At 44.9% G+C, this 14,383-nt stretch overlaps 1 protein-coding gene across 2 annotated transcripts; it reads right to left on the reverse strand.

Annotated features, from left to right (window-relative positions):
- Positions 1-677: 677 nt before the first annotated feature.
- Positions 678-13,993, reverse strand: FAM53A (family with sequence similarity 53 member A). 2 transcript variants are annotated; one of them, XM_083503493.1, is made up of 5 exons: positions 13,719-13,993; positions 10,405-10,627; positions 8,950-9,004; positions 6,087-6,886; positions 678-1,987 (listed from the first exon to the last, which is right to left on the reverse strand). In XM_083503493.1, exons 2-5 carry the CDS (start codon positions 10,480-10,482, stop codon positions 1,676-1,678), a joined length of 1,245 nt encoding a protein of 414 aa, XP_083359619.1. In that variant the 5' UTR covers positions 10,483-10,627; positions 13,719-13,993; the 3' UTR covers positions 678-1,675. The 2 variants fall into 2 exon arrangements, with proteins under 2 accessions (XP_083359619.1, XP_083359618.1); XM_083503492.1 differs by having other exon boundaries at positions 6,087-6,889; positions 13,719-13,942.
- Positions 13,994-14,383: the final 390 nt, after the last annotated feature.

The following is a 14,383-nucleotide window of genomic DNA, read 5'->3' on the forward strand; positions in this document are numbered from 1 at the left end:
TGCTTTTATACTGTATTTTATGCTGCTTTTATAATTAAGTGTTTTAAATTTGTTGTTAGCCGCCCTGAGCCCGGTTTGAACCAGGAAGGGTGGGGTATAAATAAAATGTTGTTGTTGTTGTTGTTGTTGTTGTTGTTGTTGTTGTTACATCTTAGTAACCCTCCTCTCGAGACAAGTGTGGCGCTGTGGGTTAAACCACAGAGCCTAGGACTTCCCGATCAGAAGGTCGGCGGTTCGAATCCCCGTGACGGGGTGAGCTCCCGTTGCTCGGTCCCAGCTCCTGCCAACCTAGCAGTTCAAAAGCACATCAAAGTGCAAGTAGATAAATAGGTACCGCTCCGGCGGGAAGGTAAACGGCGTTTCCGTGCGCTGCTCTGGTTCGCCAGAAGCTGCTTAGTCATGCTGGCCATATGACCCGGAAGCTGTACGCCGGCTAACTCGGCCAATAAAGCGAGATGAGCGCCGCAACCCCAGAGTTGGCCACGACTGGACCTAATGGTCAGGGGTCCCTTTACCTTTACCCCTCCTCTCATTGTTGGGAAGTTTTGACTGCTACACGCAAGTCAAAGAACAGATCTTTAAGCAACTTCCAATTCACAAAAGTGGGTTGTAAATAGAATACAAAAAATGTTACATAAATTCTATTTTTTTTTAAAAAAAAAGAGTTCAGACAAAAGTGCAAAGCAAAATGTCATTTATTTAATTCAAGGACCAGCTTCCTTCTAATATTGCTGAAAATATTACCTCTTGGGGAACATCATTCCAAATTCCCTTCCTAGAAGTTCGTCAAGTGCTTTTTGTCATACATTCCTCTTAACCGCAGAAAGACCAAGGCAGTGGGCAACGACTGGCAATCCAATCCAGCATTGCTTCAGGCTACAAAACCATTTCAATCGGAAAAAGGTAACCGGAAGGTTTTGAGAGAAAGAATCATAGTGCTGGTTCACAGAAGGTGCTATGTGCCAACGTTTTCTATGCATGAATGTTCTTATGCCTTCTCGTGCCCTCTGTGTTCCCATGGGAAAAAATGGCACATGGATGGGAAGGTAAACCTGTATTCTCTTAACACCCGGCTGCTAAGATCTCCATGACTGGGCAGCTCTAAGAAAGACTACTTTGGCAATCAGGAATAACCTGGTATGTGTAAACTTCTGGCTCACATGCGGATTATTCCATGCAAAGACAGGCAAGCACAAGTCAAATGGACATTCAGTGGCCACACTGGTGTGTGAACCAACTGTAATTCATACAGAAAGTCATTTCTACATGAAGTTCAAAGCAACCGACCAAACAAGCAGTTGCAGGTTTTGGATCAATCATGTAAGCCATTTGATTATGTTACTGACTTGCAAGTTAAACTCCTTAGCGAGAGACATTAAATCCTCAACAGGAATCACTACATCCAGGTTACAGCACGGAATGCCGTTCCAAGAATTACTGAGCTGGGGGGAAAGAAAAACACGAGACATTGGGAGTTGTCCAGATCCAAAGGATTTCTTGACCTACCACCTCCTAAAGATCTACCATCCGGAGCTAAATGCCCTTATTATCCCCACTTGAAACATTTCCTACATGTTGGCAGCATGTACAAGCAGAAACTCACAGACATAGCAATGTTATCTGCTAACATTTCTGCCGGCAAAATAAAAATCCCCTCTTTTGGCGGGCGTCTGTCTCAGTTGTTTTCTATCTGCTCTAGATCTAGACCTTCACAGTCCAGAGGAAAAATGCCTTCTTCGACGCTCTCACAGTCACTGGTCTCCTCTTCACTTTCACACATAGCAGCCTCTTCCTTTTTGCTGAAGCCGGCTTGCTGTGAGCCACGGTGTTTGGTATCACCATCCTCTTCTCGGCTGAAATCGGGAGTATTTATGTTCATAAGGTCATTCGAGTCGCATGGAGATGAGACGATGGTCTTCGTTTGTGCCTCGTCATTGTCATCATCCTCATAATCAAGCGAGCAGAGACTTTTTGAATTTCTTAGAGTCTGTAATTAAAAATCACGCAATTAAAAATTACAGGGGAACCAAGAGGACAAAAACTTTTAAAAAAAGAATGGGAAAACATTAGAATTTATTTAGGAGACCACCGTAAGCAGATGGAAACATTAGCAGGGTTCTAATCTCACTTGTAACGTAAAAAATACTATGGATAATATGGGTGGATACAAAATATAGATTATGAAATAGGATGCAGTTGAAAATGTTGGGGAAGTCTCGAGATTCAGAGAAATCTTTATATACGGGTATGTATTTGGTATTTTTATCAACTTTTATTTGTAAAATGAAATAAAAATGATTTGAAAAAAATTAAAATTAAAAGCATGCAATTAAAAATTATAGCGGGTAAACCAAGGGGCATACTACAGCTATAGTACAAGCAAATTTTGAACAATTGTTTCCATCTATACCAGTTAGCATTTGTTCTTGGTTCAACAAAAGTGATCCATCTAGTCACTGAGGAATAATGTATGCAATATTCTACATTTTAATACAACAGTATGTAACTGTGGAGCTCTACACATGCGTTGGAAAACAATTCCTTTATAGCTTTACTCTATGTGCAGCAAGTACAGAACTTTTGCCACCCCAACAGAGGAAGGCAACATTGGCTCAGGCAAACATCGTAGGCATGGGAGTGAAGGCCGTCTTTAGCATATGCACTGCCAGGGTGCAAAGTTCCACCCAGTGCCCCCAAATTTAGTAAGTTTTGTGTGCACGGCGCCGTTGAGAATGACAAGCACCGCCGTTGTGAATGGTAAATGAGTGCACGAAGTCAAAAGTCTTTTAGTGAAACAGTAGGTATATATTTTGGTAATACCTAGGTATAAATGTATTTTGTGTTTCTAGGTTGATCAAAATTATTTATTACTTCATAACAGGTAGATAGTTAAGAGCTTAGGTGGCTTCAGTGGTGGGCATCTGGCGCCCCCCAGAATTCGGCGCCCAGGTGCCCTGCACCCCTTGCACCCCCGGGTAAAGACGGCCCTGATGGGAGTTCATGCAAAGGCTCTGGGTGTATGTTTAATGCCTAATGATGTATCTGCTTGCATTGCCACTGCTAATGCATGCATACCTCTATTTGGTCATTAATTGGGCCCTGATGAGATCAAAGGGATACATCTGACCAGCACTGGTAATTTAAGGTCCGTATAGTTAAAGTTATGGTTGTCCCAGTAGTGATGCATGGAAGTGAGAGCTGGACCATAAAGAAGGCTGATCGCCGAAGAATCGATGCTTTTGAATTCTGGTGCTGGAGGAGACTCTTGAGAGTCCCATGGACTGCAAGAAGATCAAACCTCTCCATTCTGAAGGAAATCAGCCCTGAGTGCTCACTGGAAGGACAGATCCTGAAGCTGAGGCTCCAATACTTTGGCCACCTCAGGAGAAGAGAAGACTGCCTGGAAAAGACCCTGATGCTGGGAAAGATGGAGGGCACAAGGAGAAGGGGGTGACAGATGATGAGATGGTGGGACAGTGTTCTCGAAGCTACCAGCATGAGTTTGACCAAACAGCGGGAGGCAGTGGAAGACAGGAGTGCCTGGCGTGCTCTGGTCCATGGGGTCACGAAGAGTCGGACACGACTAAACAACTAAACAACAACAACAACAACATTTCACAGTGGCGAGGACCCTTTCTTGGTCACACTGGCCACAAACATGGGCTTGGGAATCCCATTTTGCTACTGAACATCCTATTGTCTATAACAGAGAAGTGTTAACGATCCAGTATTTTTCTCTCTCTATGGGTGTCAAGAAATTTTGAAATGTGTTAGTATGAATTGTCTTGAGTATGAATTGTCTTGAGGCACAAAAAACCCAGTCCCCCACCACAACGCTAACCCTAAAACAGAGCCTAGGCTACCATCCTGTCCACTTAGTTGTTAGTAAGTCCCAGTAAACACAGACAGATTTACTTCTGAGTAGACAGTTACAGCAATGTACTGTGAACTATACAGTGGATTATTAAGAAGTCCCTGGTATCATAGTAGTCCCTAGTCTCACATGCCTAAGCCTCTCCACAATTTTTTCACAATTTTAATTTTTAAAGGATTAATCATTGCTCTTTAGCCTAAATGTAGAGAACAGATAAAGCACATTTCCTACCCTCCAAAGGACAGCTAGAGAAGAAAGATACATGCCCTGCAGTATCTGCCCTTTTTTGACTCAAGCAAACTCCTCTATTCAAGGAGCCTATGCCCCCCCATGCTTAATGGGACACACTAGAGCATGGGTAGGCAAACTAAGGCCTGGGGGCCGGATCTGGCCCAATCGCCTTCTCAATCCGGCCCACGGACGGTCCGTGAATCAGTGTGTTTTTACATGAGTAGAATGTATCCTTTTATTTAAAATGCATCTCTGGGTTATTTGTGGGGCATAGGAATTCATTCATATCTATATCTATATCTATATCTATATCTATATCTATATCTATATCTATATCTATATCTATATCTATATCTACACACATATATTCATTCTATTCCGACCTACCACAAGGTCGGAGGGACAGTGGACTGGCCCCTTGCTGAAAAAGTTTGCTGACCCCTACACTAGGGCAACACCTAGATCTAGCACAAACTCCCAATTATTATTATTATTTTAAACCACTAGCTACCACTAGCAGTAGTTATTCCTCTGTTTTGAACTGGCGGAAGCTAAGCAGGACCAGCTACAGTTTTAGGGATCCTGAGCAGTGCACCCTTATTCCGCCCGCCCCCCATCGCACATGCTCACCAACAATGCTTACTGGGTAGCAAGATGGTCCTGCAGCAGCAGTAAAATGGGAAGCAGCAGCCCCAAGGCCTGACATAGCAACCCTCCAGAGTGAAGAGCATTGTCGGAGAGTTAGAATGGCTGCTTTCTGCAGCTGACCAGCAAGCAGTCCTCTCAAAACCAGGCTGCAAAAAGGGAAAAGGTTAGAGCCCCTCACTTCGGCCCACTGCAGTCAGCGGACAGCAGCAGGGGACCCTGCTATGGCCTCAGCAGTTGCCCCCCTGGGTGCTCATCCTGACCCTGCCTTCAAGGCCAATGGACAACTTTACTCATGAAGGGCTGCAGCTACTGGGATTTACATTTTTGCTGGAGGACACCTTGGAGATTGTATCTGAACCCTGTTAAATGATTAGATACAATGGTTTTTTATGAAAGTTGTTACGCATATGTTTGCATAAATCAACTGGCTTAAGTATGTAATGATAATGATGATGATAATAATAATTCTATTGTTTGTGCCCTGCCCATCTGGCTGTGTTTCCCCAGCCACTCTGGGCGGCTTCCAGCAAAATATATATAAAAAAGTGTCAGACATTAAAAACCTCCCAGAACAGGACTGCCTTCAGATGTCTTCTAAAAGCTGTGTAATTCTTTATCTCCCTGACATCTGATGGGAGGCCGTTCCATGGGGAGGGCGCCACTGCCGAGAAGGCCCTCTGCCTGGTATTGCTTTCAAGTCTCACTTGAAAAATTAAGATTACTACAACGATAGTTTCTCCAACTCACTGGGTAGATAACTTGGATTTTGAGATAATCGCCTGCCACAAAAGCCAGTTCAAAATTTCAGGGAACAAATCCTGCTTTTTCTTTTTTTTCAACTTTGTGTAATGCCACAGTATTTATCCCCTCCCCAGAAGGTGTAAAAAGGCACTAGATTAACAGAGGAACTAGAGACTAAAGAGGACCATCCTATTTGTAGCTGTATAAAGGTAAAGGGACCCCTGACCATTAGGTCCAGCCGTGGCCGACTCTAGGGTTGCGGCACTCATCTCCCTTTATTGGCCAAGGGAGCCGGCATACAGCTTCCGGGTCATGTGGCCAGCATGACTTCTGGTGAACCAGAGCAGCAAAAGGAAACGTTTACCTTCCCGCTGGAGTGGTACCTATTTATCTACGTGCACTTTGACGTGCTTTCGAACTGCTGGTTGTCAGTAGCAGGGACCGAGCAACGGGTGCTCACCCTGTCGCGGGGATTCAAACCGCCGACCTTCTGATCGGCAAGTCCTAGGCTCTGTGGTTTAACCCACAGCGCCACCTGCGTCCCTTTTAATAGCTGTATAGCATAGGTTTAAATGCAGACAGACAATCTCACCCGAGTCATTTTTAAAAAGTCCAACGAGGGGCGATTCCATCGGACGTCTTCTTCTCGCCTACGCTTGAGTCTGCTTTTCTTCTCATTCAGGACACAAGGCTGTGAGCGGCATCTCAGTAAACCCTGTCGCCGACTGAGCTCTGGCGTAGAAGTGGGAGTGCTGCTGGCTGAGGACAAGTTATTTCCCGTCCCGGTAATATGTTCCTGTGACAGGGAAAGGCGGCGTCTCGGATTAAAGTCGTAAGACCTTCCGGAATTCCAACGAATACTCGAACTGGAGCTTCCTTCGCTGCAGTCTACAAAGCCACTGCTAGCAGAGGAAGGCCTGGGAACAGGGGAAGTGTTGAGGTTGGCGATTTGGATGACATTATTCCAAGAATGCCCACAGTGGGGCAGGCCGGTGCATGTGTTTGGCTTTGAAGCGGTGCTCCCGTGGCTATTGCATCGCTGCAAAGTGGTGCTGCCTCCGCTGTTGCACCGCCTCTTCGACACAGGAGTCCAGATCTTTGAGCTGCCAGGTTTCCACGGCGATCGGCACCGAACCAGCTCATCTGGTTCGGAGAGCGACCTGCAGTGGCGTTTGGTAGGGGGCGTCAGCGGGTGCCTGGACTTCTCGTTCAGACTGAGTTCACTTATCCATCCCGAGACGAGAGACTGGCCCGGCGATTCTTGCTGCCAGTGTAAATCCACACGGGTTATGCTCGAACTGAAAGGACACAACGGCAAAGAACAAACGGACTTCTTGTTTGGTTCAGTTCTGGCCCGACAGTCCCCATGGGACGAATTCCAAGGGCCTTCTTCTGCTGAGCAGAAATGGGGGTGAAAAAGAAAGGAAAAAGTTTCCATCAATTCAGCAGTATTATTAATTTTATGCCACAAAGCGAGGGGAGGGAGGGAGGGAGGGAGGGAAAGGGCAAACATTCCACTACTCTTTTTATTTTCTTCAAACAATGCTAATAAACATTCCCACGAGGTAGCTTCAAAAAGCAAGGTAACAGAGCTTGTGAAACATAAACCCATTGTTCTATAGCACATCACCTGACTTACATCAGGAGGCATTTCATCTGCATACTATAGTAAAATACTTCTTCACAGTAGTTTAAATTTAAGGTTTTATTTCAACATCTCTAGTATTAACGTGCCCAATCTTAAAGTAATTAAAGGTAAAGGTAAAGGGACCCCTGGCCATTAGGTCCAGTCATGACTGACTCTGGGGTTGGGGCGCTCATCTCGCTTTATTGGCCGAGGGAGCCGGTATACAGCTTCCGGGTCATGTGGCCAGCATGACTAAGCCGCTTCTGGCGAACCAGAACAGCGCAGGGAAACGCCGTTTACCTTCCCACCGGAGCGGTACCTCTTTATCTACTTGCACTTTGACGTGCTTTCGAACTGCTACGTTGGCAGGAGCAGGGACTGAACAACGGGAGCTCACCCCGTTGCGGGGATTCGAACCGCCGACCTTTTGATTGGCAAGTAAGGTAGCTTTCATACGATTATGCTGGTTGTTTTTTCATGGCAATGGGTTCTTTATTTTGAATTGTTGTGTTTCCCTGATGTTTTGCCTGCTTGCTTCATTATGCTATCATGAAGCAATACAACCACATTCACCAAGGCAGCGGCCTCTTCAAACTGTTTCGTTTCTTTCCAAATATAGTCTGGCTTCTTTCTCAGAATGCCTCGCGGTCCATTCATCTCTCACATTCATGAAAATATACATGAAAAACACTGGGTTTCACAAAGTTTAGCGTCTCTATAGAAAGTTGTGAGTATTAGCCCAAAATCCAGCCAACAGCAAGCTTCTGTCTTGAAAATAGGAAAGCTAAAGAATTTGGCTGAGAGTCCTGGAATAATAATTATTATTTTTTATTATTATTATTATTATTATTATTATTATTATTATTATTATTATTATTATTATTATTATTTTATTTATACCCTGCCCATCTGGCTGGGTTTCCCCAGCCACTCTGGGCAGCTTTCAACAGAACATTAAAAACAGAATAAAACTTCAAACATTAAAAACTTCCCTAAACAGGGCTGCCTTCAGATGTCTTCTAAAAGCCAGATAGTTGTTTATTTATGTGACATCTGATGGGAGGGCGTTCCACAGGGTGGGCGCCACCACTAAGAAGGCCCTCTGCCTGGTTCCCTGTAACCTCATTTCTCACAGGGAGGGAACCGCCACAAGGCCCTCAGAGCTGGACCTCAGTGTCCAGGCTGAACGATGGGGGTGGAGACACTCCTTCAGGTATACTGGGCCGAGGCCTTCATCTCCCCTCCAAGCCTGGGAGGCAGGGCATGGATGGACTCCAGCTACAAAGTGAAGGCTGCTGAACGGACACTTGGGCTGCGGTGCTGTTTGGGGGATTATGGTGGGGGAAGAGTTATTGCTGTTGGTTTTTTGTATCTTTATTTTAGTTTAAAACTCAAATATTTTAGTTTCCTCATATCATTCATATGGAAATTGTTCAGTTTAGTTTAGTATTTTTAACTGTTTAGCTTATTGTTTATGACTACTTTTGTTATGTTGTAGCTGTGTATTTTTTCATGTTGCAAGCTTCCTTGAGCATGGTGTAAACTATGGAAAAACAGCAGACAAATAAAATAATGTTTGTGTATGTTAATGAAACACGCAACAAATAGGTAATTAAACAACTAAAAGCTAGTGAGACCGGCTACAAAATGTCGCAGAACAGAAGCTCCTGCTCAAAATATTCCCTCCTCACACCCATCCCAGCTTTTCCCCTTTCCCTTTGGTCACCAAGCATTCTGTGCCCAAACAACAACAACAGCTTGCTCAATGCTATTTCTTCGTTATATTTAGGACATGATCTCAAAGACAGCCCAAAATCTTAGAACTTACCACTGATTTCAAATGGGAGCAGCCTATGACTTTCATTCTGCTTCTCAGATGAGTACTGAAATAAGAGAAAGATAAATACTGTACAATTCTCCAAGTGAAGTTGTCAGTTGGTTAGTGGTTCCCTCCATTTTGAAATAAGACAGCAAGCAGCAATGCCTATCAAGGCTAAGCTATATGCATGTATATTTTACTCAGAAGCACGTTCCACTGAGTTCAATAAGGCTTACTCCCAAATATACATACTTAAATACTTATAGTCCTTCCCTCCATAAGTCACACTGTTAGAAATCCACCTAAGGCTTTTGAATTGAATATGGTGCTTCACAAATAGACATCTAGACCCCCGATAATAAATATCTGATGCAAAATGATAACCCTGTCAAATCACTTTGTAACTGTGATTAAAACAGATTAAAGCAGAACAAAAAAACTGTCCACTAAGTCCAACAAGGTCATTTCAATTCAAAAGAGAGCCTCTCAATAAGGGTGAAGTAATTCGAAGAAAGCTGAAAAGCAGGAGTGATAGGACTGTCAAGCGCATTACCGTATTTTTCGCCCCATAGGCCGCACCGGCCCATAAGACGCACCTAGTTTTTTGGGGGGGAAATAAAGAAAAAACATTTATTTCCCCCCCAAGGCGCTAGGCTGGGGCGGGGGAAGCCCCAGCTTCCCCCGACCCCAGCCCCCAGAACAGGCTGCTCTCCGCAAGCCCCCGCGGAATTTGAGCAATCCTTTCTGTACAGCTGGGTGGGGGGACGTTATATGCTGTGGTCTAAACCGCTGAGCCTAGGGCTTGCTGATCGGAAGGTCACGGTTCGAATCCCCGTGACGGGGTGAGCTCCCGTTGCTCGGTCCCAGCTCATGCCAACCTAGCAGTTCAAAAGCACGTCAAAGTGCAAGTAGATAAATAGGTACCGCTCCGGCGGGAAAGTAAATGGTGTTTCCATGCGCTGCTCTGGTTTCGGCAGAAGTGGCTTAGTCATGCTGGCCGCATGACCTGGAAAAACTGACTGCGGACAAACGTCGGCTCCCTTGGCCTGTAAAGCGAGATGAGTGCCGCAATCCCAGAGTCGTTTGCGACTGGACTTAACTGTCAGGAGTCCTTTACCTTTTTATGTACCTGATAAGGAAGATCAAGGCATTTTGGAGGTTTATGGCGTTGCCAACTTTTTGGGAAAAACTGACCAGGGCTCTGTTCAGACCCTGCACCTCTATCACGCAGCATGGCTTTTCTGGAGGGGCAGAGAGGGGGTCCTCTCTTTTGGAGCAACCAAAGCTGATTGCTGCTGCCTCCATAGTAAAAGGGGGGGAAAGCCTATTCCCAAAGCAATGTGGAGCACCCATCACGAATAAGGGGAAACTGCCATGCCTCGACCTGAATGCAATTCATACGCTCGGGAATATTTCCCTCCCCTAAGATGCACACTCTATGATAATGCACAAGGATATTCTTACCAGATTAATATTGAATGTTTTACATGCCAGGTCATCCAAAGTCTGATTTTGCAGCTTTTCCGTTATTAGTGTTACCATGGTCTCTTGCTGCTTACACTTTTGAGTGCTGGAGGCACAGGCACCTTCTTCCAGTATTAGCCAACCACTTCTGGGTATGGACACTTCTGAAGTTTTGCCTTCATCTTCTAGATGGGTACAGTTCCTCAGTGCGTTGTGTACATTTCTAAAAAAAAAAAGTAACAAATATTTAGCTTAAGCACGATTGGATAACTACATGAAGTTTTCTACAGCTGCATCAGATATTCAAAGCTCAAGACAAAGATACATTCCAATAGATCTGCATGCTACAAAAAAAATTATCTGCTCTAGTAGAACCCAAATCAGGAAGATTAACTGGAAAGAACTCCCATTCAGGGTTGGTCACAGCTTAAGAGCAGAAACACACCTAATGGCTGCCACTAAGATAGAGCCACACCAGAGCCAGTGTGGTGTAGTGGTTAAGAGCGGTAGTCTCGTAATCTGGGGAACCAGGTTCACGTCTCCGCTCCTCCGCCTGCAACTGCTGGGTGACCTTGGGCCAGTCACACTTCTTTGAAGTGTCTCAGCCCCACTCACCTCACACAGTGTTTGTTGTGGGGGAGGAAGGGTAAGGAGAATGTTAGCCACTTTGAGACTCCTTAAAAAGGGAGTGAAAGGCGGGCTATCAAATCCAAACTCCTCTTCTTCTTCTTCACAAATGGGTCTACTCACAATGATGCACACAGAAAACTTTCCACTCCTACAGTTTTCTATGGAAAAAAATATACATTTCTAAAAACGTTTCATAAAAATTAGTAACTTAATGAACAGATGCAGTACCAAGGCAAACTAGGCAAGGACTGGAGAACTAGATTTGGGCAGCAGGCCAGATCCTTATTTTCCCTAGCACTTCCCATGGACCAAGAGACCCATTGTTTGCCCATGTAGTTGGAAATCAAAGTATGCCAGCAAGCAGAGTCCTGTGCTCTGCAAGCCCCAGCAATCAGTTGATCATCTCTGTCCGGTGCTTAGCATGCTCACACTTTTACCAATGTTGTGTCTTTACCACCCCACGCTTGAAAATATAAATACAGTCTGAGGTGCCGGGCAGGCGGTCATGTCTTGGCTGAAATGGCCTGGAGGATCAATGTAGGTTTGAGGCTTAAAATTCCACATTTCTGAACTAGGCAGTTTCACAGTTTTAATTAACTTTTCCCAGGCATGCATGTATCTGAAGAAGTGTGCATGCACATAAAAGCTTATACCCAGAACAAACGTAGTTGGTCTCTAAGGTGCTACTGGACATTTTAATTTATTTTTATTTTCCCCGAGGCAACTATCTCTGAGAAGCGTGACATTTCTGTCATGCACAACCATTTGGCCATGCTAAAATCAGTAAATTTTTCAGATGATTTGAAAACACCCTATTAAATTGCATACTTTCTCTGAATAAAAAGAGGTAGAAAACAACCCTTCAACCCTCTTCACTCTCATTTTAACACAGTCTCATTTCTCTTGGGAATTTGTGGCCCCTTTTTACCGGGACGTCATTGATTGTCATAACTATGACAACTCTGAGAGAAGATATGATAGCCAACAACAAATATCTAAAGAGTTGTCATGTGTAAGATGGAGCAAGTTTCCTCCTGCTCTGGAGGGTAGGGCCTGTATCAATGGGTTCAAGTTACAAGCAAGGAGATTCTGACCAAACAGGAAGAACTTTCTGGCATTAAGAGCTGTTTGACAGTGGATCAGACTCCCATGAGAAATGGTGGACTTTCTTTCCTTGTAGGCTTTTAAGCAAAAGTTGGATAGGCGTCTGTCATGTATGATCTAGCTGAGATTCCTGCATTTCAGGGGGCTGGACTACATAGACTCTACGATTCTATGATGTTGGGAGCTCCTGGAGAAGATGTGATCTAGATTCAAGTTAGAAAATTGCACCAGAATGGCTTCGTATTTCTTATGGAATATGGCACATCTGATAATTTGCACCACTGTTTTCTTACACGGGATCATTAGCTGAAAAGCAATGGTAACTGATAAGCATCTTTTGCCTGCATGTTTTATGATGGATCACATATTACAATTAACTTTTCTCTGAACTCTCACAAGCTGCGCAAGTAAAAAACGGATAAGAGTTCTGTGGAACTGAAGCAGTATCGGTCCAATTAAATATCACCGGACAAATTAAACACTTAAAGGTCTCCAACCATTTGCCTCAGAAATAATAACAACTACTATCATTATCATACATTATAATAATTATCATTTATTATTACTATTATCATCACCATTTATAAAAATTCGTATACCACCCTTCATCCATAGATCTCAGGATGGCTCACAACATAAAACTGCAATATAAAAAAATAAAAATAAACAATAAACATAACAAAAATGAACCAATAAAAGTATCATTTCCGCTGTTGTTTGGATCAGGCTGAAGCAGTAGTTAGTAAACACACACAATGGTGTATAATTTGCCTAAAAGAAATGCCTTCCAGTATAGTTTGAAATGTGAAAGAAACAGCTTTTCATTTTTACGGAAGTGTTGCTTTACTTTTTAGGTAAGCCATGGGAGGTGGGGACAGGGTCCCTGGACGCTGTTGGACTACAACTCCCATCATTCCTGACTGCCGGCCCTGCTGACTAGGGATGGTGGGAGTTATAGTCCAACGAGATATAGGAACGCGCCCCCCCCCATACACCTCGAGGTTGAGAAAGGCTGCTTTAGATCAACGGGTTTTGCGAAGTCTCTAACGGGACCCCCGCCCCCCCCCCGCCCGCAAAGCACCGAATATTATTCCAGGTACCAAAGGCAACCCGTTAAGAGTTTACAGCACGCCTCCCTCGCCCCTCACAAACACCAACACCCCCCTCCCCAAGCTCCTCATATTATTAATAATAATAATAATAATAATAATAATAATAATAATAATAATAATTTCTATTTATACCCCGCCCTCCCCAACCAAGGCCGGGCTCAGGGCGGATAACAAGCAATAATAAAAAACAAGTTGAATGAATACAACTTAAAAAACAAAGTTAAAATACAATATTAAAATGTGGCCTCATCGCAGGAGGAGAAAGGAAAAGAAAAAAAGAATAACATTGAATAACATTGGGCGCCCAACCCCACCCCCAAAAGGCAATTATTTACAACGCTACTAAACCGCGTGCGTGTGTCCTGAGGCGCGGGGCCCGTTCCACTTCCGGCCCAGCCTCGACGCGTGTCCCCCGTTCCCCACGTTACTTCGGCTCACGCGTCACAAACAAGGAAAGGCGCAGCTTACCCTCTGCGCAAGCGGCAGCAGCCCTCATGGGCCACTTATGGGACTCTCGGCGGCGGCCGCTTACCAGCGCCTCACCAGAGCGCAGCTCCAGCCGCCGCCGCCGCTGCCAAGCAGCTGAGTGGAGCTCCGCGTTGACCGAGGAACAAAACACAGCAAGCGCCGCCCCTCGGAGCCGGCCGGCCGCTTCCCATTGGCCGGATTCGCCGACTCCGCCGCGCGCTGACCTCTCACCCCGTCGCCTTGAGCGGCGGGAGACAGGCTCTGGCTCCGCCCAAGACATGCGGGCAAATGCCGGCCTGCCCCGCCCACTGGGCCCTTCAAGAGCAGGCACTGCGCATGCTCGAGCCAAAGGCGGCGATGCCCGGCATTTTCCAGGTTTTCCTTTCCTTTTTTCCCGGATGGAAGAGAGGGAGGGAGGTGGGAGCCAATTCAGTAAAGTAGATAAACTGGCTTTCCCACTAATGCAGCCCTTTTCTGTTTAATGTTGTAAACCACCCAAGGATCCTCTGAAGGGTGGTATAGAAATTTAATAAATAATAATAGTAATAATTTTGTGGCTCAACTGTATAGCAAGAATCTTAAGAGAGTTGAAAGGGAACTCAGGGGTCATCTAACTGAAGGTATCCTGCACTACACTGGAAAAAGGATTTTAAGTGAAACCTGTC

The sequence above is a fragment of the Podarcis liolepis genome, assembly GCF_965112155.1.
Source record: "Podarcis liolepis genome assembly, chromosome: 5".
Classification (NCBI taxonomy): Eukaryota; Metazoa; Chordata; class Lepidosauria; order Squamata; family Lacertidae; genus Podarcis; species Podarcis liolepis.

Bases quoted from the DNA above. Each gene is read 5' to 3' on its own strand.
- FAM53A (XM_083503492.1), bottom strand. From the start codon at position 10,482: ATGGTAACACTAATAACGGAAAAGCTGCAAAATCAGACTTTGGATGAC. The intron at 9,005-10,404 runs GTAAGAATATCC...CTCTTATTTCAG, and splicing joins AAACATTCAATATTAATCTG to TACTCATCTGAGAAGCAGAA. The intron at 1,988-6,086 runs GTGAGATTGTCT...TTTTAATTACAG, and splicing joins ACTTTTTAAAAATGACTCGG to ACTCTAAGAAATTCAAAAAG.